At 44.3% G+C, this 24,908-nt stretch overlaps 1 protein-coding gene across 1 annotated transcript in view; it reads left to right on the forward strand.

The window, feature by feature from the left end:
* The window catches only part of LOC140481614 (uncharacterized), a 220,152-nt gene that overhangs the window by 153,333 nt on the left and 41,911 nt on the right, over nucleotides 1–24,908 (forward strand). Inside the window, exons 24-33 of the mRNA XM_072578091.1 lie at nucleotides 2,172–2,278; nucleotides 4,014–4,206; nucleotides 4,955–5,017; nucleotides 6,376–6,441; nucleotides 6,548–6,649; nucleotides 9,282–9,503; nucleotides 11,068–11,229; nucleotides 15,358–15,528; nucleotides 16,325–16,468; nucleotides 17,446–17,571. Of these exons, the coding sequence (XP_072434192.1) occupies nucleotides 2,172–2,278; nucleotides 4,014–4,206; nucleotides 4,955–5,017; nucleotides 6,376–6,441; nucleotides 6,548–6,649; nucleotides 9,282–9,503; nucleotides 11,068–11,229; nucleotides 15,358–15,528; nucleotides 16,325–16,468; nucleotides 17,446–17,571 (1,356 nt within the window). The remainder of the gene's footprint in view (nucleotides 1–2,171; nucleotides 2,279–4,013; nucleotides 4,207–4,954; nucleotides 5,018–6,375; nucleotides 6,442–6,547; nucleotides 6,650–9,281; nucleotides 9,504–11,067; nucleotides 11,230–15,357; nucleotides 15,529–16,324; nucleotides 16,469–17,445; nucleotides 17,572–24,908) is intronic.

Consider the following 24,908-nt stretch of genomic DNA (forward strand, 5'->3'; position numbering starts at 1 on the left):
GATGCAGGCTGGAGTAGGAAATGGAGACATGATGATGGAAAAGGGAGGGAGGGGTGATGGAAAAGGGAGGGAGGGAGGAAGGAAAAGATGGCAGAAGGAGGAGAGGATGCCTGAGGCTGGGATGGATAGTGCAGGGAGAGGGTGTGTGGTGGAGGGGAGGAAGGCAGAGGCTGGGTGGATGGTTCAGGGAGGGGTGAGTTGTGGAGGGGAGGAAGGCAGAGGGATGGGAAGGGTCACGGAGGATTTCGAGGGCCAAGGGTGTAGACTGTATTACCAATATGAGGACAGGAATGAATTTAAGGGGATATCTAAGCTGCAATGAGACATGTCTCTCAAAAAAGAAGTGTCTCAGTAGTTTACTTATAAACCTTCAAGACCAGATGTTAAAAGAATAGTTTGTGATCTGCTTCATGGGACAGAGATTCACAAATAAATGAGGAACTCCATCCTCTGGCGTCGATCTCTATGCTTCCCTCAGCACTACCCATGGCATCCCGTGTATTCCCTGTGCACTGATGTCCTGTTGTCCTGATGTCTGACAGCTCAGAGTCTGCTTTGGCAGAAATCAGGGGCTGTGTTAAGGGAAGGCGAATGGAGCTCCCCCTCTGATCTGATGCCTCTCCCTCACATAACAAGCAAACTTCTCCTGTAAGAGATCAAAGAGTCTGCGACTGTGGGGCGGTGATGTGCTGACTAGTTGGAGGTAGAAATGGCAGGGAATGTTGGCTGTGTGGCTGTCAGTATTAGACTACTTACAGTGTGGAAACAGACCCTTCAGCCCAACAAGTCCACACCAACCCTCCAAAGAGCAACCCACCCAGACTCATTCCCCTACATTTACCCCTTCACCTAACAGTACGGGCAATTTAGCATGGCCAATTCACCTAAGCTGCACATCTTTGGACTGTGGGAGGAAACCCATACAGACATGGGGAGAATGTGCAAACTCCACACAGACAGTTGCCTGAGGTAGGAATTGAACCTGGGTCCCTGGCACTGTGAGGCAGCAGTGCAAACCACTGTGCCACCATGCCGCCTGTATTGTAGACCTGTGGATGAGAGGTGGTGTTCAACTATTCTGTGTCAGTCCTGAGTGACAGTGAGTGAGTGCTGTTGGATGAGTGACAGAGATTGGTGTATGAAGCAGGATGACAAATTGTTGTCGTGATGCTATCAAGTGAGAACTCATTCAGTGATACTCACACGCAATTCAAGGTACACATATGTTTGCTCACATTGCAAGTCTTGGGTAGTGGAGTCCCAAGAGATAAGCTCCAATTCCCACTTCAGGCTGTTCCTGGAATATTTCTCCTCCATCAGGAGAAACATTGACTCCCTCTTGGACCCCAAAGTGCAGAGCATCCAGCGGTAATGTCATTAAATTAAGCAATCCTCTGCTTATCCTATTTCTAATGGGGTCATAGAATCATACAGCACAGAAACACACCCTTCAGCCCAATTCAAATCCTTCAACTGAAGACCCTTCAGCCATGGTTTCAGATGTATCAGCTTCTTTTAATAATCAGAGGGTGGATGCAAGGAAATTGTTTCCGTTAGATGAGGAGACTAGGACCCGTGGAGACAGCCTTAGAATTAGAGGGGGTAAATTCAGAACAGAAATGCGGAGACATTTCTTCAGCCAGAGAGTGGTGGGCCTGTGGAATTCATTGCCACAGAGTGCAGTGGAGGCCGGGACGCTAAATGTCTTCAAGGCAGAGATTGATAGATTCTTGTTGTCTCGAGGAATTAAGGGCTACGGGGAGAATGCGGGTAAGTGGAGTTGAAGTGCCCAGCAGCCATGATTGAATGGCAGAGTGGACCCGATGGGCCGAATGGCCTTACTTCCACTCCTATGTCTTATGGTCTTATGGTCTCTTTAGAGACAGCATGCTGGCTGGAGACCTAATTTCTCAGCCATTCCGCTGGGTCCTCCCCTGAGCATAGCAGGGATGAAGCAGCACTGGAGTAACTCCAGTAGATGAGAACTGATCTACAACTCACAAATCATCAGCCCTGCATCCCCAACTCAGCTCCAATCAATTTTGTGTCCAGGATTTTGGATGGTATTCCATTCATTGATCTCGCGATGAGAAGAATTGACTCACAATTCAGTCACATATACTCAAATTCCAAACAAGGTGGAAGTTAACTGTGCATGTCTCTTCATGAAGGTTCCAAAGGAGACCAAGGACAGCCAGGATTAACAGGACAACCCGGACAGCCTGGTATTCCAGGAAATAATGGGAAACCAGGCAGACAAGGATATCCAGGAATCCCAGTAAGTTACTGCATTGACTTCCTAATCACCTCTGCAAACCTGACTGAACACATTGTACAGTTTGTGGAGCAGATAGATATTCATATGTCAGGGCGGTGGAAGCAGATTCAAGCATATTTTCCCAATGGGAACTGGATAACTATTTGGTCAGGAGAAACATGCAGGATTTCAGGGGAAGTGCAGGGAGAATGAGTCTGATGGCATAGCATTTGCAAAACAAAAAGACAGCTAGAACACAAAGGAGCGACTGGCTTCATCCTTTGACATATCATTCTCTGATCCAGCAAAAATGTCACCTGAGCAGTGCTGCTCCCACCTCAGTGACTCTAATCACATCCCCACTCACAGGCTTCACTTCTCTTGACACTGGATTTGCAGCTTCAGGGCTGTTGTTGTAAATGTATTGATGGTCCTCCACATGCTGCAGCCACAGATGGTTTATGCACATCAGTTGCCCTTTCTGCTGCATGTGCTGAAGCTGTGGTTTTGCCATTGGAGTTGCTGTGCTGCTGCTGAATTTGTTGCAGCTGTGTCGCGTTGTTGTATGTACTCAATGTGCAATGTGTGTTGCAGCTTCACTGGTTGCTATTAAACTTGCTGCAGCTGCAGTGTTGATGTTTTATGCACTGGATGTGCTCTTCTGGCTATTCTAGGGGCTGTAAGTGCAGTGCGCTGTTCCATGTGGTGAAGCTGCAATGTTGTCATTGAATAAGCTGTAGCTGCAATATAGCTAAAATGTGTAATGCATGGCTACATTTACATCTATTGGAAGTGCATTACTGCTGTTTTGTGTGTTGCATGTGCAGTATTGTATTTGCTTCAGCTGGTGTGTTACTGTTGTATGCACTGGAGCTGCAGTGTTGTATGTGCTGGAGCTGCAATGTTGGATGTGCTGGAGCTTTAGTATTGTGTTATATGTTTTAGAGCTGCAGTGTTGTCTGTGTTAGAACTACAATGTTGATATTGAATGCATTGGAGCTGTGGTGTTATGTTGCATGTTTTGGAGCTGCAGCATTGTATGCAGTTGAGCAACGGTGTTGTGTCATATCTATTTGAGCTGCGGTGTTGTGTTGTACATGCTGGAGCTGCAGTGTTGATACTGTAGGCATTGGAGCTGCAGTGTTGTACATGCTAGAGTGACAGCGTTAATATTGTAGGCATTGGAGCTCTGGTGTTGCACTGTATGCATAAAGCTGCAGTGTTGATGTTGTATGTATGTTTCAGTTAGAGTGCAGCACAAGCTGATGTGGTCAATCCTGAGTGAGTAGCAGGGCAATGACCAATATTATCGATGAACTCAGCATAGATGTCTTTCCAGATCTGAGCTCTGAAGACCCCCCGGCCCTACCCCAGTCTCCTCTGCACCAGCAGTGACAGCCAAGCTGACAGGTGCTCATGCTCTCAACCCAGGAATGACCTCCCCAAACCTCTCAGCCTTCAGAATGATCCTTTAAATCCATCTCATTGACCAAACTTGTCTTAATTTTTGGGAAAATGTTACTTTGTTATAGGTGCTGTACAGATGGAAGTGCCACTTACTCAACTTCTCCCTCTATAAGATATGGTGACCCTAAGATTAAACTGACTACCAGTTCCGCTCTCTCTCTCTCTCTCGTTGAACTGATAGGGTAATGGTAGCGTTACCTTTTATAGATGGGAGTTGTTTTTTGCTAAGATGTTGTTGTGGTAGATGCCTGGTCAGTTGTCTGAACAGATGATATAACCTGTATTCCAGGGCGATGCTTTGGAAGGTTACCCTGGTGTTGTAGGTAGCCCAGGTGTCCCGGGCAGAAAAGGAATCCCAGGGAGACCTGGCCTGCCGGGGGTTGGCATTCAGGGACCTCGGGGAAGACCAGGGCCTCCTGGTGACTTTGGACCTGCTGGTATACCAGGAATTCCAGGACCTCCAGGCATCCCTGGAACTCCAGGTAAGTGTTGCGCCTTCCAGGCCTTAACTCCACCAGTGGTTCCATAAGCTAAGAAACTTTCCTTTAAATAGAAGGCACAAAGTTGAGGGCTCCCAAAACATGCCCCAGTGTTGCACCAATTGGGACTATACTGGCATTCTTCACCCATATTTCCTTTTGATCTCTTTGTTCAATTGGTATTAGGCCTCATTCTGATGGCCTGCTGTTGACTTCTATCAGGGGTGATTCTGTGATTGGACATCCCAGTGAATCTTGGGTGAGCATTCCATAATGACAGGTCTGGCTTGTCTTAATGGAAAGAGTGTCACAGGGCTTGGGCTCACGATATCCAAAGATCTGTCTTCTCCCAGAAACTGGCCTTCGCACCAGATTGCCCTGGTTTTCCGCACCTTTCTCCAATATTTATTTCGAGACGATGAAGTGACTCTGGGAAGCTAACCACCTCTTGTACCGGAGAGAGTGGAAACCTAGTTTCAGAACATGAGACTGAGTGACGCCAGTGCTATCACAAAAGATCAGATTTACCAAATCCCGTTTCACCAGTTGCTAACTAGTTTGTCAATGCCCTCTGGGTTGAACAAGAGCCATGGAGAAGATTATAAATCTTATGAAGAACATTCCAAGACATTCTCCATAAAAATCTCCGTGAAAGTGACATGTAAATTGTTATCTTTAGTGAGTGTTTTTAACCCTGTTACCACCCCGTTCAATATCATTAAAATTTCCACTTGTTTCTGTTGAATGGTAGGTGACTGCATTGACAGACAGGAAATCCTGCCGGTGGGCAGTGGTATCCCAGGATTCCAACCAGGTAGAGGATACTTATCCATCTCCAATTAATCATCTTTTACCTGCTTATCTTTCTCTGATACTGTCATCAATCAACACAGTCCAGAAGGACACCCAGAGAGTGAGAACTGAGTTCCAGCTCCTCTGGTTGGTGTATCAATGACAAAGTGGGGTCACAGCTTGAAGATTCTCCCTGGGACCTTGAAAAGAGGAAATTGATGGGAAATCAACAATTGGCACAGGGCGTGGATAATGACAGAGGGGCTATTGAGGTAGAAACTAGAACATAATTTAACTGAGAATTGGCGAAGTATTTAAAAAGAGAAAAAAATTGTACAGCTTCACTTGAAGATTGGTACAATGGATTGAATGGCCTCCTGCTCTTTAATCTTTGTGATTCTATATGGAAATAAATTGTTTGCATGATTGAGGGCCAAGGCTATTGTTTTTGTTCCTTTGTATACCTCAGTTTAGTTTTAGCGATATTGGCTCCATGTAATTGGTACAACAGAGTTGAGTCTTACATCTGACTTAAAATCCTCAACTTTTAGGCATAAAGCTACAATGGGAGAGCCATTCATATCCAGCCCAGCATGATGCTAACACACAGGGCAAGTAGACCTCAACAGCCCCTCTATCATTAACTATGTTTTGTGATAACAGACTGACTAACAAGATAACAGACGGGCAATCACAGACTGTAGACATCTGATTTCCTGACCTATACCCACTGGTGTAATAATTGTTATCTTGTGTTCACAGCTACTGGGCAAATCTTGGAGTCCGAATGACACTATTATAATGAACTGTTTTCGATACCGAGTTAGATTAGATTAGATTCCCTACAGTGTGGATACAGGCCCTCCGGCCTAACAAGTCCACACCAACCCTCCAAAGAGTAACCCATCCAGACTCATTTCCCTACATTCACCCCTGACTAACACAGTGGGCAATTTAGCACGGCCAATCTACCTGACCAGTACATCATTTGACTGTGGGAGGAAACTGGAGCACCCAGAGGAAACCAACGCAGACACGGGGAGAATGTGCAAATTCCACACAGACAGTCGCCCGAGGCTGGAGTCAAACCTGGGTCCTTGGCGCTGTGAGGCAGCAGTGCTAACCACTGAGCCACCGTGCCACATTGAGGGTCAGTGGATGTATATCACCTGGACAGCAATGATTCAAGAACGCAGCCCAGCGCCACGTTTTCAGGGGCAATTATGATGGGCAATATACCTGCCGAGGCAGTGATGCTCACATCCAGCATGTATGCATGTACATTGTGCATTTCATTATTAATCCATAAAAGGGTTTTGATTTTTGGGGTTTACACTGAATTTGTGGAGATTAATTTGTGTTGTTTGTGAATCTTTACAGCGATTCCCTGTGGAACTCCAGGACCTCCAGGACTGAGGGGCCCATCAGGTTTGCCTGGAGATAAAGGTATAATGTTTTAGACTGACCTCGATCCCAGGGACAGGTCGTGATTGACACCAATTCGCGTAAAGCTATTGGGCCCTCTCACTTCAAAATTATTTTTATGTTGCAGGTGAGAAAGGTCCACAGGGATTCCCAGGATTATCCCGACCAGGATACCCAGGAAGGAAAGGTTATGTTGGTGCTCCAGGGCCAGGAATTCCAGGGCCACCAGGTTATTCTTCCCCATTGCTGTAGTATTTGAAGTGAAGATGTGGTGGAACCATGGATCAGGAAGTGACCATTTGTTCCCTTAACCTTGTTTTAACAATAGTTGGTCTGTGACCTAACTCCAAATACATACCTTGGTTCGATAATTTTATTAGGAGAAAGTGAGGACTGCAGATGCTGGAGATCAGAGCTGAAAATGTGTTGCTGGAAAAGCGCAGCAGGTCAGGCAGCATCCAAGGAGCAGGAGAATCAACTTTTCGGGCATGAGCCCTTCTTCAGGAATCTTCTCCTGCTCCTTGGATGCTGCCTGACCTGCTGCGCTTTTCCAGCAACACATTTTCAGCTCTATAGTTTTATTACCGTTACCCTTAAGGCATTTGACTCAGTTTTAATATGACAGAGAATTTTGCTGGATCATTTCATACAGTCAGAGATTCAGTTAAAAGTCAAGCCACATTGTGTCCATCCCATTGAAGGCAGTGGGACATGGATCCCTCTGAATGATTAATTCTGGATTTCTGTCTGCCTTATAACTGAAAAAGCAAAACTTCTTTATAGGTTATGTTCGGTTCTCTCTCTCTCTCTCTCTCTCTCTCTCTCTCTCTGTCTATCTCTCTGTTGTTAATTTAGGACAGCTCTATTTTAATTGGTTTATGGCCAAATTAAACTCACTGATTTCTTATTGACACCATTTTAGGTGTCAGCCTGTGAAATTGATCAGGAATCATTGAATGAACTGAATTCCTCTTCGGTGCAATATTTTAATAAGCTGAATGGAATCTTTAGCTGGATTCAATGCTGCAAGAAGAAAGATATATCACGTGTCTAGACTCCATTAGTTGTTCTACATTTAAAGTTTAATAATGTTTGATCCTTTCAAAAAAAAAACAAGAGGCAGGAAGTTATGATGGACCTGTATAGATAATGTTGGTTAGGTCACAGTTGGAATACTCGTACAGTTCTGGTCACTATAAGAAGATGTGATTGCACTTGAGAGGGTACAGAAGAGATTCACCAGGATATTGTCTGGGCTGGAGTTATGAAGGGAGATTGGATATACTGGGGTTATTTTCCTTGGAGCAGAGAAAGTTGAAGGGAGGGGCTGGTGGAATCTGACTGAAGTAAGCAAAGTTCTGATGGGTAGAGAGTAGAAAGGGAGAAAATGCTCCCCTTTTGCAGAGGGTTCAGTAACCAGGGGGGTACAGTTTTAAGGCAAGGAGTAGGAGATTTAGAGGGGATTTTGGGGAAAGGATTTTTTTCCAACCCAGAGTGTTACAGCTCTCTAGAACTCACTTCCTAAAAGGGAGGAAGCTATCAAGATATTTAAGAAGTATTCAGATGAACACTTGAAATGTCATTGAATACAAGACTCTTGGGAAAAGAGATTAGAATAGATGGATGTTTGATGATTGGCACACAATGGGCCAAAGGGTCTCTTTCTGTGCTGTCAAAACTCTTTGAGTTTACGCATTGTAATGTAAACCTCATCAAGATAAAAAGATGGCAGATTTTGCTCTCAATAGGTCATTCATGAAACAGATTTGTCTTCATGACAAACTGACAATTCCATATTAACTACTGTGCCCAACTATTTCTTTGCAGATCTGTTATTAAACATTATTACTGTGATGGTGGAAGTTGGGCTCAACCTTTAGTGGAATCCTTACAGGGAACCAGATGAACATGTGAAGAGAGAAAATCTGCAGGAATGGGGGAAAAGAGGAGTGGATGAGGACTGAGTTGGATAGCTCTTCCAGAGAGCTGGCATAGGTTCAATGGATTTATAACACTGTGTTAACTGCAATTCCACTGTACAATGAGGGACATCACCTCATATCCCCCCTATCTTTTTGCACAGTGATATTACCACCCTTACAATGTTCAAAGTCAATCGCTACTTGAGATAACAACTTGTTCCAGAGGCTGATGGTCGTCTTGAAACCTGAAGCTGCATCATGTCTTGATGTAGTGAAACAAGTTCTCCCACATCTCATTCACTAACCAATGAAAAACAATTCACAGGGTCAAAGTATAGCTCTTGAAATGCTTCAGTTAGGTTTCCGTAAAACTGAAGTTGCAGCTCCCTGATCCCATGGTGCTACATCGAAGTATATCAACCAATGAACACGCACTCAACATGTCAAAAGTTTTCATGGAATATTCTTGTATGAATGGAATTTAAAAGTTTTCATTTTTGTGATCAATTTGCTTTCTAGATCTGTAATCCCATCCAGCCTCACATCTCAGTGAGATATCTGGATCTCCCTAATTTTCTCTTCAGCATTCCTGATTTCTATCATTGCACCATTGGTTTCTCTGCCTTTAGTCACTTGAACTGCAGATGTTTGAGAATTTTATTCCTTAATAGCTCAACCTCTTTATCCTTCTCTCTCTCTCTCTTTCTCTCTCCCCTTTTCATGTTACCTCTTAAAAATGCATTCTTCAGTCAGATTTTTAATCATTTGTCCTAATAACTCAAGTTGCTCGGTCTTCTATGTTGGTTACCCCTGTGAAAAACCTTGGGATGAGTTACTGTGTTAATTTTATGGTGCTCATTATAAACATAAGCGTCAATCATTGAATTATTTGGTTAAAGGGTTAAAAGAAGGATTTTAACGTAGTCAATCCTCCTGTAGGTTTTGTTGGGCCCCGTGGAGATCCTGGTTCACCAGGTCCACCTGGGTCAACTGGGAATACTGGGCTTCCGGGACTACCAGGAAGGCCAGGAGCAACTGGTGAAAAAGGCTTGCATGGAGATGCAATTGGGGCAGTGCCAGGATACCCCGGGGAACCAGGCCAACCAGGTCATCCAGGATCCAAAGGAGAAAAAGGAGATGCCGGAGGAATTGGATGGAAAGGTAAGCAATAGCTAGCATTATTATTAGTTTATTAAGTTCTGGGCTTCATGCTTAAGGAAGATTGTCAGAGCCATGGGGAGGGAGCAGAAAGGATTGATGTTTGGTAAAAAAGGATGAGCAACTTCCCTTAATGTAATGAGAGTGGAGATTGTCTCTGAAACAGTAGTGAGAGATGACCATAGTTCAGAAAAATAAGATGTAGAGTCATAGAGTCATAGAGGTGTACAGCAAGGAAACAGACCCTTAGGTCCAACCCGTCCATGCCGACCAGATATCCCAACCCAATCTTGTCCCATTTGCCTGCAAATGGCTCATATCCCTTTAAACCCTTCCTATTCATATACCCATCCAAATGCCTTTAATGTTGCAACTGTACCAGCCTCTACCACTTCCTCTGGCAGCTCAATCCATACACATACCACCCTCTGCATGAAAAAGTTATCCCTTAGGTCCCTTTTATATCTTTCCCCTCTCACCCTAAACCTATGCCCCTCTAGTTCTGGACTCTCCCACCCCAAGGAAAGGACCCTGTCTATTTATCCTATCCATGCTCCTCATGATTTTATAAACTTCTATAAGGTGACCCCTCAGCCTCTGACATTCCAGGGAAAACAGCCCCAACCTATTCAGCTTCTCCCATAGCTCAAATCCTCCAACCCTGGCAACATCCTTGTAACCCTTTTCTGAACCCTTTCAACATCCTTCCAATAGGAAGGACACCAGAAATCTATTTGGGAAAAGATAAGACATAGCAAGCAGAGATAGCAAGCTACCTTCCCTCTAGCTCTTTCTCTTCTGCAAGACTCTCCAAGATTTGTGCCCAGGAGTGACTTCCAAAGCTGGGCGATAACACTGGAAATGTCTTTGGTACAACTGATTGACACACCTGGATCCTCAGTGGCTGAGCAACTACAATTTAGAGTGCGTGTTGGCAATAATGTGTAGGTCTCCTAATAATAACTTAACTGCAGGACAAAGCAAACAGAAAGAAAGAATAGGGACTTGTAAGAAGCGTACTGCAACTCCATCCAATGTACTGCAATAATAAAGAATGATTTTAATCTTCATATAGATTGGATGAATCAGATTTGAGAAGATCGCTGGTAGATGAATTGATAAAATAAACTCGGGTGAATTCCTGAACATAGTATGCTCCATGTCAACCAGAGTACAGGCTGTTTAAGACTTTGTAATGTGCAATGAGACAGGATTTACTAATGACTTCCCAGTAAAGACAACAGTGATCATAACACAAAATAATTCACATTTATTTTAAGGATAAGATCTATGTATCTAAGCCTTAAGTTTAAGTAGTTACAAGGTTATGGAGATGGAGTTGGCTCAAGCGACCTGAGAAAATAAGATTGAGAAGCAGTGATGGACATTTAAGGCAATACTTTGTAACTCCTTCGATATATTGCATTGGGAAAGCTGCACCATCCATGGAAAAATGAAGAGTTTAAGGGTGGTATCAAATTGAAATTATATGCAGCAGTACTGGGGAAATGAGTGACGGCTCAGATTGGATGGATTCACAATTCACAAAGCATTGTCTTGTCTTTAGGTGTGGATGGAGTATCGGGAGTTAAAGGGCTCAGTGGTGAAGAAGGCAAACCAGGGCTACCTGGCCCTACAGGAGTTCCAGGAGTGAGGGGACCATCTGGGGCCAAGGGGCAGGATGGGTCACCAGGGTTACAAGGGATACCTGGTTTTCCAGGCCCTCAAGGTAAGCACCAATAAATGTCTGTGGTTGAGAAAACTCAGGAAACCTGAGCAGAAAGACCACATTAATGTCAACCCGCTCTTTACTCACCTAACTATCAGAAAGTTCATGCGCTGTTCTAGAGATTTAAAGCCAGGTTGACACTCCTGGTGCAGTACTGAAGGAGAGCTTCACTATTCCAGGGGCTGGTATTGAGAGAAACTTGGATAGTCAGACAGTAAATGTTGAGATACTGCTGCTCTATCAGAGCATCAGTACGAAAGGAGTACTGCTCCGTGGGAGGTCAGTACTGAGCAAGTTCTATCCATTCAGAGGAACAGCATTGAATAAGCATTACACTGTTGGAGCTCAGTATTGAGGAATTTACTTAATTTGTTCATGAGATGTGCGAGGCCAGTAATTATTACTCATCCCTAATTGCTGAGAGGCAGGGTTGGAGTCACATATATATCAGATCAGGTAAAGAAGGAAAGTCTTCCTTCTTCACAGGACGTAAGGAATCTTTTTTTAATGACAATCAATGATGGTTTCATGGTCATCTGTAGGCTACATTGTTTTTTCACAATTTAATTGAATAGAAATATCATCACCTTTTCTTATTGTAACAAACCTTTGTCCCAAGAACATTAGTTGGGATCAAAGTCTCAGTATTGAGGGAGCACTGCACTGTCAGAGGGTCAGTGCTGAGGGAGTGCTGCACTGTCAGAGGGTCAGTACTGAGGGAGTGCTGCACTGTCAGAGGGTCAGTACTGAGGGAGTGCTGCACTGTCAGAGGGTCAGTACTGAGGGAGTGCTGCACTGTCAGAAGGTCAGTGCTGAGGGAGTGCTGCACTGTCACAGAGTCAGTGCTGAGGGAGAACTGCACTGTTATAGGGTCAGTGCTGAGGGAGAACCGTACTGTCAGAAGGTTAGAACTGAGGGAGCATTGTCGGAACGTCTGTATTGAGGGAATACTGCTCTGTAAGACTGTGAGTACTGAGAGAATTTCACATTGTCAGAAGTGCCAGGTTTCACATAGATTGCTAAACGGAAGTCTCTTTTGGAGATTCTCAATTGGAGATTAAGGAAACAAACATTAGTTTGGAGAAGAGGCGGGGGGATTGGGGTCTTCTCTTTAATGTGTTGGTAAATGTTTATTCCTCAAACAATATCAACAAACAGATCACCCAGTCATTCTTGGGAGTTTGTGAGTTTTGATTTGTTTTATTTGATTTGTTATTATTGTCACATGCATCAAGATACAGTGAAAAGTATTTTTGTGCATGCTAACTAGACAAATTATATCTTACATAATTATATCAGGGTAATAGAACAGAATACAGAATATAGTGTTACAGCTGCAGAGAAGGTACAGAGAAAGATCAACTCTAAATATGAGAGGTCTGTTAATAAGTCTGATAGCAACAGGGAAGAAGCTGTTCTTGAATCTGTTGGTACGTGTTTTCAAACTTTTGTAGGGTCGGCCTGATGGAAGAGGGTGGAAGAGAGTCTAAGTGGGGTGGCTGGGGTTTTTAATTATGTCGGCTGCTTCGCCAAAGCAGCAGGAAGTGTAGATAGAGTCAATGGAAGGTAGGTTGGTTTTCCTGTTGAACCTAATTGACTACATTTCATAAAGTGTTTCATTGATTGATGCATTTCACAACATCCTGGGCTAGCACTATCAAAAAATAATTTTATTTTTTCTTCCCTTTATCTCGTTGTGTGCTGCCTTAAAACACAATTGCCTCATGGTGAGCTGAAGCACAATTAATCAAGTTGTTAATCTGCAGGGCCTTTCTGTAGTTCCAAGCTTCTAGATCCAGGTACTGCTGTGAGACTGGGGATATTAGGCAGGTTGGGGTTTAGTAATGTTGGTGCCCATCTCCCCTATCTATCACCTCTCTGGAATTAAACCCAAAGAAAGGTAAACACAGCATACAACTTTCATCATAAGGAACTATCTGCTGGCAATTCATTCCCTATCCCATTTACCCCTTCCATCTGCCATCAATGATGTTGTAGCAGGTTGGTATTCCATTGCAATTCATGCACAGGATCTGATAATCACTGACAAAACCAGCATTATTGTCCATTCCTAATTCCCAAAAGTCTATTAGTAAACCAGATGGGTTTATATCATAGTTTCATTGTCACAATCATGATTATAATTTTGAATTCCTGTCTTATATAATGAACTGATTTTAAATTCTCCAAGTGTTATTTTGGATTTAAATTCTTAAATCCAATTCTTCAAATTATTAATCCCAAACATAACCATGATCTTAAAAGAACCGGCAGACAAGATAGTTGATACAGTGGCTTTAATTTTCCAAGGAGCAGGAGAATCGACGTTTCAGGCATAAGCCCTTCTTCAGGAATGAAGATTGCCTGGTTAAGGTGAAACACAGAGTAGGCATCAATGAGTCATGTTTTGGTTGGTCCACAGGGATCAATAATAGCCTCTCAACTTCTTATAATTTTTATAAATGACTTAGATGAAGAGAGTGAATAAATGGTTGTTAAATTTGCTAACAACAAAAAGATGCATAACAAACCAAACATGTGCAGGTTAGGTGAATTAGCCATGTTAAAATTGTCTGTCATGTTCAGGGATGTGCAGGCTAGGTGGGTTAACCATGGTAAGTACAAGTTTACAGGGCAATAATAGGGGGTGAGTCTGGGTTGGATGCTTTTTTTTGGAAGTTGAGAGTGTGTTGCTGGAAAAGCACAGCAGGTCAGGCAGCTTCCGAGGAGCAAGCGAATCGACATTTCGGGCCAGAACTCTTCATCAGGAATCCGGTCCGAAACGTCAATTCTCCTGCTCCTCGGATGCTGCCTGACCTGCTGCGCTTTTCCAGCAACACACTCTCGACTCTGACTTCCAGCATCTGCAGACCTCACTTTCTCCCTGCTTTTTTGGAAGGTCAGCGTGGACTCGATGGGCTGAATGGTCTCACATTGTAAGGGTTCTATGATTCTAACAAAGCAAATTATGAACAGGATTCTCAAAGCGCTATCGAGGTGTGGGATAGGTTAAGTGAATGGTCAAAGATGTGGAATTAGTATATAATGTGGGAAAGCGAGATATGTGAATTTTGACAGGAAGAGTAAAAAATGTTATTATCTAAATGAGAAGGATTGATATGCCTTGGTGCATGAATTGAGTACAGTATGCAGGTAATTAGGAAAAGTAATTGAATATTATTGTTTCTTGAATGCAAAAGTTTGGAATTTATGCTCCAGTTATATATGGCATTGGTAAGACCACATCTAGATACTTTATCTAGAATCGGTCTCTTTATTGAAACAAAAGTATATAAATGCATGGAAAGCAGTTCAGAGAAGGTTTACCAGTCTTATATCTGGAAAGGGAGGATTGTTTTATGAGAAAAGGTTGGACAGGGTAGGTCTGTATTGGAGCTGAGGAAAATAAGAAGTGATTTAATTGAAACATGTAAGGTCCTGGGGATGTTGATCGGTGGAATGCAGAAAGGATATTACCTCTTGTAGAAGAATCTGGAACGAGGGCTTACTATCTATATATAAGGAATTCTTATATTTTTAAAGCAATTGTAGAGATAGATTCTTGATGAGTAAGAAGGTGAAAGATTATTGGAATGAGGACTTATTAGATCAGCCATGATCTTATTGAATGGCAGAGTAAGCTCAAAGTGCCAACTAGTCTATTGTGTGGCTAATCTTGGAGATTCATATGTTATAGGAATTTGGTCAACTGGAAATTTCAAATTGTGGATAGATTATGTCAATGAAAATGGAAATGGTTATTCCTCTGATTGGTCTGTGCGCTATGAGGAATGTGCAACAGTCACAGGATTAACACTGAAAGCTCCATTGTCTCATCTTTTGAACATAACAGTTTTAGTATGTCCACCTCCTCCTCATTATCTAGCACTTCAAGCTCTTCTCCATTTACCCCCTTCCTCTAACATCCCTCCCCCTGCTCATCCAGTCCTTGCCCCTCCTCTCCTCTCACCTACTCACTTTCCTCTGTCTTCTCGTTCCAATTCATCTCCAGCCTCCTCCTGTCCCTCCACTTTCTGGCTTCTCTTCTTTTTCCATCTCTCTCTTCCCTCCTCTTCTCTTCTCTCCTCTCCTCATCCCTCTGACTAATGACAATTTGTTACGTTTCAGGTTCTTTTGGTTTCAAAGGGGATCGTGGTGACAGAGGGCCCCCAGGCCCAGCTGGAATGAAAGGTTTGCCTGGAATTCCTGGTATCCAGGGACCCCATGGGGATGCAGGATTCCCCGGATCCCCTGGTCGCTTCGGAGTGGATGGTCTGCCAGGTCTTGATGGCCTGAAAGGTAACAAGTAACTGGAAATCATTTCAACCAGTTCTACTGAATAAATACTGAGACTGATAAACCAATCCCTCTGAATTAAAGAGTGTAAAATTCCCTTTTGTGTGTTTGCTGTATTGAGGGGGTAAACAAATGAATTTAATGCTCTTTTTTTCAATGGAGATTAACTGGAGAACCCCAGGCCTGTTACTCTGCTTCCCCCCTTGTTACCTTTACTGAGGTAAGACAACTACCTCATACTGGGTATTGAACTATATCATCAATCTGTGACCTACACTGGGGTATAACTTTATGCCCATTCTGTGACCCACACTGAGGTTTAAGACTATGTGCTCATTTTGTGACCCACATTGACGTGTATAGTACAATACCTACAGTGCGGTATAACATTATACCCCAGACTGTGACCCACTTGAAGTATAGTACTATACCCCATTCTGTGCACCACACTGGGCTATAACACTACAGGCTGACTTCTTAATGCACAATATTGTTCAGCTCTGTATCAGTTCCCTTGCCGTAACGTGTTTACAGTTAGGATATTGCTAGTCCACTATCAGCTGGTTCTGAGCTCTCCAACTGACATGATGGCATTGTATTCATTCATACATCGAGTCAACAGCATGGAAACAGACCCTTCGGTCCAACCAGTTCATGCCGACTGTAATCCCAAACTAAATTAGTCCCACCTGCCTGCACGTGGTCCATATCTCTCCAGACATTTCTTATTTATGTACTTATCCAAATGTCGTTTGAACATTGTAACTGCATCCACATCCATCATTTTCTCTTCCTTTAGGTCTGAAAGGTTCTCCAGGAATGGCGGGGTTCCCCGGTGTGAAGGGGTTTCAGGGTCGACCTGGCCTGCCCGGCTTGAAGGGAGAAGCGGGATCCCCTGGAATTATAGGGAACTGGGGTCCAACTGGAGTGAAGGGTATTAAAGGTAAGAGTCAATCTACAACAGTATCCTTCCTCTGAGCTAATGTTTGTGAGCTGTCTGAATAACACTCTAATGACAAGGGAACAGTCTCATCCCAAGTTGCTATTAAAGAACCTGAGCCCTGCCTGTACCTTTGAGTTTGGTATGTACCTCTTAGAGTAAGAGGTGATTTAATTGAAACAGGTAGATTATAGACTGATGTCCAGCACAGGGAGAGCTGCAGTATCAGAGGTTTCATTGTGCAACTGAGATCTCAGACTGATAAGAAACCCATGTTCAAAACAAAATGTAGCAAAGTTCGGTCTGTTACATGACTAAATAGTGCTTCTCGAGTCCTTTTTATCTGAGGTGGGTTGGCAGAATTCCATCTTCACACATCATGTGTACAACTGTTCAGGAAATCTGACAGATTCCTAACACATCCCATTTGCATTCAGCAGATTTCTGTACCTCTCATCCATGCTCCCAGGTTCCGCCTATTCCATTCCAAGGAATGCAGCCTGGAATGCTCAGTTTACGATTCACATGCAAAAAGATGAAGCCAGTGCACAGATCCATCAGTGTAGCTATCCTTAACCTCCAGAAAGCATTTGATGCATCAGTTTGGCTCTCAGGTTTTGTTAGATGCCAATCTGATTTCCTCAGCCTTTCCCCACCACAAACCTCACAGCAAAACGTTACTCTTTGGGTAATGGAGAATTAGAGAGCGCATCGGACCCAGACTAGAGTTTTAGAAGGATGCTAGGGAGTTGGGGAGTAAGGAGGTACAGGGAGGATGAAAGATTTGGAATTATATTGCACATGGAACTTATTGTGTATATAGCTGCATTATGGCAGACACTAAAGGAATCAAACTGCTCCAATCCTCAGCTCCACTTATTGGGCACATGCCATTCATGGATGGGTGCCTCATCGGAAACAAAGCCTTTGTGCAGGTGACAGATTGTTGCAGAGTGATGCTGTCTTATTTATGATCATAGGTGACCGTGGACAAACTGGACCTCCAGGACCACCCCCACCTATCGAACCTGCCATGATGGTGAGAGTGAAGGGGGAGAAAGGAGACGATGGTTTGCCTGGGGAACCCGGATTTGTTGGTCCCAGAGGTAAGTACTGCCATAATATAAAAACTGAAACAAAAAATGAATATTTGATGTTGTTACCTGGTTTTGTGCACAGTTGCATTTTGCCTCTGATTCCAGGTATAATCCTGTATCTTCCCCACATTGTTTCGACCACTTTTCCCAGTCTGTGTTGCTGTTTGATTGAACCCTGTCAAACATCGTAGGTGAACATGAGCCTTTTTTTTGTACTCAGCCATTTGTAGGGCCTTGGAATGTACTGCTTAAAGGGGCAGTGGAAGCAGTTTCTGTAACTTTCACAAGGAAATTAGAAGGAAATAATGGCAGGACAATGGGGAAAGTTTGATTTGATTTATTATCGTTACATGTACCTAGGTACAGTGAAAGGTTTTGTTTTGTGTGCAGTGCAGGCAGATTGTACCATACAAGATGCATTCAGGTAATAGAACAGAGCGAGGAATACAATGTTATGGCTGCAGAGAAAGGGCAGAAAGAGTGAGGTCAACATTAAATTTAAAATTTGAGAGTTCCATTCAGAAATCTAATAACAGCGTGAAAGAAGCCGTCCTTGAATCTGTAGGAACATGTGTATGAGCTTTTGTATCTTCTGCCCAATGGAAGAGTTTGTTAGCGAGCGTCACTGGAGTAGGAGGGGTCTTTGATGATGTTGGCTGCTTTCCCAAGGCAGTCGGAGGTATAGATGGAGAGGGGATATGACACAATTTGAATGGCTCGTTCAAAGACACAGTTCAGGCACGATGAGCTAAATGACCTGTATCAGTCTTTGAATCTAAACAGTTTTTTTGGACTCCTAGCTGATTAATTCTTTATACACTCAGATTGACTGTGCTGGTTATATCCAAATTGACGGATATTCAAAATATGATGCGAATGAAACTGTTGTGTTTTGGGAATTGTCTTTAACTTACGAGTAAGAGAAAGGCAATCATGTGATCTAATGCCTAACAGCAGGGCTGGCTAATGTGGCTGATTAAAGACTGAAGGAAAGGCTGGATTATTTGCTGAAAAGATTGTTTACATTTGGCATTAGCCACAGCAGCATCTGTGTTTACAGTGGTTTGACTGCTGGTCTCCAAAATCCCAGGATGTTGTTACAAACATTGGGTTACTACCAACATAAAATGAAGAGTTGGATAGATAATCAGCTTTTATAGGCAGGTACAAGGCTCCACGTGATTCATATCACCAGGGAGTTGGGTTCTCGGCGGACTACTTGCATGCCAAACTGCATAAACAGCAAGTGATAGAGCTAAGTGATCCCACACCAATGGATCAGATCTAAGCTCTGCAGTCCTACCACATGAATGGTGGTGGATAATTAAACAACTCACTGGAGGAGGAGGTTCCACAAATATCCCCATCCTCAATGCTGGAGGGTCAGTGCCAAAGGTAAGGCCGATGCATTCGCAACAATCTTCAGTCCAAAGTGCGGAGTGGATGGTCCATCTCAGGCTCCTCCAGTCGTCCCCAGCATCACAGATTCTAGTCTCCAGCCAATTCGATTCACTCCACGTGATTTCAACACACAGCTGGAGACACTGGATACTGCAAAGGCAATGGGCACTGATAACATTCCAGCAATAGTACTGGAGACAATAGCATAATAGTACTGAGTACTGTTGTGCTCCAGAACTTGCTGCTCCCCTAGCCAAACTCATCCAGTACAGTTACAACACTGGCATCTACCCAACAATGTGGAAAATTGCCCAGTTATGTCCTGTACACAAAAAGCAGGACAAATTCAACCCGGCCGATTACCGCCCCCTCAGCCCCCTCATCATCAGTAAAGTGATCAAGCAGCACCTACTCAGCAACAACCTGCTCAGTGATGCCCAGTTTGCGTTTCGCCAGGGTCACTCAGCTCCTGATCTTATTACAGCCTTGGTTCATACATGGGCAAAAGAGCTGAATTCCAGAGAGGAGGGGGGAGTGACAGCCTTTGACATCTAAGTCGCATTTGACCGAGTATGGCATCAAGGATCCCTGGCAAAACTGGATTCAATGGATTTTGGGGGCAAACACTCTGCTGGTTAGAATTATACCTGACACAAAGGAAAATGGTTGTGGTTGGGGAGGGTCAGTCATCTCAGCTCCAGGACATCTCTGCAGATGACCCTCAGGGTAGTGTCCTTGGCCCAACAAACTTCAGCTGCTTCATCATTGACCTTCCCTCTATCATAAGGTCAGAGTGGGGATGTTCACCATTGATTGCACAGTTACTCTTCAGGAAATGACATCACCAACCCAAACATATAAGTAGAAAGCAGGACTTATCAGTGCTTCACTGAAGAGGCCCACTGAAGATGTTACCTAGTAGGGTGACAAAACATCTGGAAATGAACCTTCCAGCTCAGCGAAGAAACCTACATCCTTTCCTCAGACACTGAAGCAGTCTGTGCTCGAATGCAACAAGATCTGGACAATATCCAGGCTTGGGCTGACAAGTGGCAAGTAACATTTGCGCTGCACAAATGCCAGATAACTACCATTAAGAGACACTCTAACCACTGCCTCCTGACATTCAGCGGTATAAACATCACTGAATCCCCACTGTCAACATCCTTTGAGTTACCATTGACCAGAAACTCAACTGGACTCACCACATAAGCACAGTGGCTACAAGAGTAGGTCAGAGACTAGGAATCCTGTGGCAAGTAACTCACTTCACAACACCCCAAGTGTATCCACCATCTATGAGGCACAAGTCAAGAATGTGATGGAATACTCCCAATTGCCTGGATTGATGCAGCTCCAACAACACTCAAGAAGCTTGACACTATCCAGGACAAAGCAATCCGCTTGATTGGCATCACATCTACAAACATTCAATCCCTCCACCACCAGCGCTCAGTCGAAGCAGTGTGTACTATCTACAAGCTGCACTGCAGAGGTTCACCAAAGATCCTCAGACAGCACCTTTCAAACCCATGACCACTTCAATCTAGAAGGACAAGGACAGCAGCACTTTGGAACACCGTCTGCAAGTTCCCCTTCAACCCACTCACCACCCTGACTTGGAAATATACCACCATTCCTTCACAGTCATTGGGTCAAAATCCTGTAATTCCTTCCCTACTGGCATTATGGGTCAACCCACAGCAAGTGGACTGCAATGATTCAATAAGGGAGATCAGCACCATCTTCTCAGGGCAAATAGGGATGGGCTATCAATAATGGCCAGCCAGCGACGCCCATATCCCACAAATGAATTTAAGTAAAAGGTTTCTAAAATGTATCTTAAAATCTCAGGCTCAGGTAATGAGCCAGGATCTGAGAGAATGTCCACAGTTAGAGGTTGGAATCTCAATGGTTCATCACACTGAGATGTCGGTGGAGTTCATGCTTAGATTAATAAGACCAACTTTGTCAGCATTTTAAACAAGGCTGAGAGATTCATCCAGCTTACAGAGAATTTCCAGCAAAAGCCCTCACTGTGAAAAACAGTTCTAGAGTTAAGTGTTACCAGGTTGGGAATGAAAGTAACAGAATTAAACCCTCAGCAGCTAAGAATCAAGTTGGACATGTTCCGGGAGAGCTGAACAACAATTTATGGGACAAGATCAAGTTTATCTTTCTCAGTTCTGTTCAAAGTAAAAGGGGGTCTCAGGTTGACCGGGCTAATTTTGGATTAAATTTAATTCAAAGAAATCTGATGACAGGTTTTGAAAGACAAAAACAGGGGATTCCTATCTCTAGAGAAAGCAATATCTTTCAAAACAATTCCGCGGAATATCTGAAGGAATTACAACAAGCCATCGTGTTTTAAGATTTTTACGCTAATAACCAGGCTAGAAGCAATGACTAAACATCTTTATACTTTCAGAAATTTCTTTTTGTTTAAACTCACTAATGGGATATGGGTGTCACTGACTGGCCAACATTGATTGCCTGTCCCTAGTTGCCCCTTGAGAGGATGGTAGTGAGCTGCCTTCTTGAACCGCTGCAGTCCACCTGCAGTGGGTTGACCCACTATGCCATTAGGGAGGGAATTCTAGAATTTTGACCTAGCCACAGTGAAGGAATTGTGATATATTTCCAAGTCAGGATGGCAAGTTGCTTGGAGGGGAACTTGCAGATGGTGGTGCTCCCATATATCTGTTGCCCTTGTCCTTCTAGGTAGAAGTGGTCCTGGGTTTGGAAGGTGCTGTCTGAGGATGTTTGGTGAATTTCTGCAATGCATCTTGTAGGTAGTACACACAGCTGCTACTGAGCATCAGTTGTAGAGGAAGTGGATGCTTGTAGATGTAATGTCAATCAAATGGACTCCTTTGTCCTGGATGGTGTCAAGCTTCTTGAGTGTTGTTGGGACTGTCCAGGCAAGTGAGGAGTATTCCATCACATTCCTGACTTGTGCCTTGTATTTGGTGGACAGGCTTTGGGGAGTCAGGAGGTGTGTTATTGGCCATAAAATTCTGAGCAACTAAGAGGAAATGAGGACAGGAGATGCTGGAGAATCAGAATCAAAAAGTGTGGCACTGGCATAGTACAGCACTCATTGAGCAGGAGAGTCGATGTTTGAGGCATTAGCCCGACTTGCTGTGCTTTTCCAGCACCACACTGTTCGATAGTATTCCAAGCCTCTGACCTGCTCTTGTAGCCGCTGTGTTTATGTGGTGAGTTTCTGGTCAATGATAACGCCAGGATTTTGATAGTGGGGGAGTCAGTGATGGCAACACCATTGAATGCCAAGGAGCTGTTGTTAGACTGTCTCTTATTGGTGATGGTCATAGTTTGGCATTTGCGTGGCTTGAGTCTTACTTGCTAGTTGTCAGCCCAAGCATGGGTATTGTCCAAACCTTTTTGCATTTGGACATGAACTGCTTCAGTATCTGAGGTGCTGAACATTGTGCATTCGTGATTTCATAGTCATCAGTAGATTCTTAATTCCAGTTTTTTAATTGAATTCAAATTCCACCATCTTCTGTGGCAGGATTCGAACTCAGGTCCCCAGAGCATCCCTGGGTCTCTGGATTAATAGTCTAGCAATAATAGCACCAGGCCATCCTCTTCCCAATACCTCCAAAAACATCCAAAACTGTAGACAAAAATAAAGTGTTATTACCCCAATGGTTTCTCCGCTGCCTTACAGTCATAGAGATGTACAGCATGGAAACAGACCCTTCGGTCTAACCCATCTATGCCGACCAGATATCCCAACCCAATCTAGTCCCACCTACGAGAACCTGCCCCATATCCCTCCAAACTCTCCCTATTCATATACCCATCCAAATGCCTTTTAAATGTTGCAATTGTACCAGCCTCCTCCACATCCTCTGGCAGCTCATTCCATACACGTACCACACTCTGCATGAAAAGGTTGCCTCTTAGGTCTCTTTTATATCTTTCCCCTCTCACCCTAAACCTATGCCCTATTTTGAGTGGGAGCAGCGGCCGAGGAAAAACGAACCCGGGAGACTACAGCTAAGGTAAGACAGTTTGTTTCAAAATTACTTACCTGTAGCGGGCAGCGGAAGTGAGGTTGGAGCGCATAGCTGGGCGGGAAGGTAAGTGATTAGTATTTGAGTGGGTGTGTTCTAGACCCCAGGTCCTACTTTCGTAGGGCCTCCCCCCCACCCTCCTCCTCTAACCTAACTTTAAAGTCCACAGGTTATTGACTCAGTGTTCTTGTTTTTGGAGACAGTGTACAGTCATGGCAGCACAGGCGGTGGAATGTTCCTCCTGCAGGATGTTTGAGGTAGGGGTGACCACCGATACTCCTGCCGACTTCGTGTGCAGGAAATGCAGTCAGATCCTGATCCTCACCGAACGAGTTAGGGAACTGGAACTGGAACTGGATGAGCTGAGGATTATTAGAGAGGCTGAGAGGGTGATCGATAGAAGCTACAGGGACATAGTTACGCCAGAGAACAGAGGTAGCTGGGTAACAGTTAGAGGTGGGAAGGGGAAGAAACAGGCAGTGCAGGGTTCCCCTGTAGTCGTTCCCCTAAAAAATAAGTATGCAGCTTTGGAAACTGTTGGGGGGGACAGCCTTGCAGGTGTAAGCTGCAGTGAAGGGGTCTGTGGCTCTGAGATTCAGAAGGGAAAGGGGGAGAAGAAGAGAGCGCTAGTTATAGGGGACTCTCTAGTTAGAGGGACGGACAGGCGGTTCTGTGGACATGGGCGAGACTCTCGGATGGTTTGTTGCCTCCCGGGTGCTAGGGTCCGAGACGTCTCGGACCGTGTCTTCAGAATCCTTAAGGGGGAGGGTGTGCAGCCAGAAGTCGTGGTACACATTGGCACCAACGACATAGGTAGGAAGAGGGGCGGGGAGGTCATTCAAGAGCTCAAGGAGTTAGGCTGGAAGCTAAAAGCTAGGACAGACAGAGTCGTCATCTCTGGGTTGTTGCCGGTGCCACGTGACAGAGAGGCAAAGAATAGGGAGAGAGTGCAGTTGAACACGTGGCTGCAAGGATGGTGTAGGAGGGAGGGCTTCAGATATTTGGACAATTGGACTGCATTCTGGGGAAGGTGGGACCTGTATAAACAGGACGGGTTGCACCTGAACCAGAAGGGCACCAATATCCTGGGGGGTAGGTTTGCTAGCACTCTTCGGGGGGGTTTAAACTAATTTGGCAGGGGGATGGGATCCGGACTTGTAGTCCAGCAAGTAAGCTAGCTGTGTGTCAGGATGTCCAAGACTGTAGGGAGGCTGTGGAGAAGGTAGCACTGACAGGGACTACTTACGGACACAGAGATGGGCTCAAGTGCGTATACTTCAATGCAAGGAGTATCAGAAATAAGGTGGGTGAACTTAAGGCATGGATCGGTACCTGGGACTACGATGTTGTAGCCATCACGGAAACATGGATAGATGAGGGACAGGAATGGCTGTTGGAGGTTCCTGGTTACAGATGTTTCAGTAAGATTAGGGAGGGTGGTAAAAAAGGAGGGGGGGTGGCATTGCTAATTAGAAATGGTATAACGGCTGCAGAAAGGAAGTTTGAGGGCGATCTGCCTCTGGAGGTAGTATGGGCTGAAGTCAGAAATAGGAAAGGTGCAGTCACCTTGTTGGGTGTTTATTATAGGCCCCCCAATAGCAGCAAAGATGTGGAGAAACAGATTGGGAAACAGATTTTGGAAAGGTGCAGAAGCCACAGGGTCGTAGTCATGGGCGACTTCAACTTCCCAAATATTGATTGGAAGCTCTTTAGATCAAGTAGATTGGATGGGGCGGTGTTTGTGCAGTGTGTCCAGGAAGCTTTTCTAACGCAGTATGTAGATTGTCCAACCAGAGGGGAGGCCATATTGGATTTGGTACTCGGTAACGAACAGGGACAAGTGGTGGGCTTGTTAGTGGGTGAACATTTTGGTGATGGCGACCACAATTCTGTCACTTTCAC

This window comes from Chiloscyllium punctatum, chromosome 9 (assembly GCF_047496795.1).
Source record: "Chiloscyllium punctatum isolate Juve2018m chromosome 9, sChiPun1.3, whole genome shotgun sequence".
NCBI classification, from domain to species: Eukaryota; Metazoa; Chordata; class Chondrichthyes; order Orectolobiformes; family Hemiscylliidae; genus Chiloscyllium; species Chiloscyllium punctatum.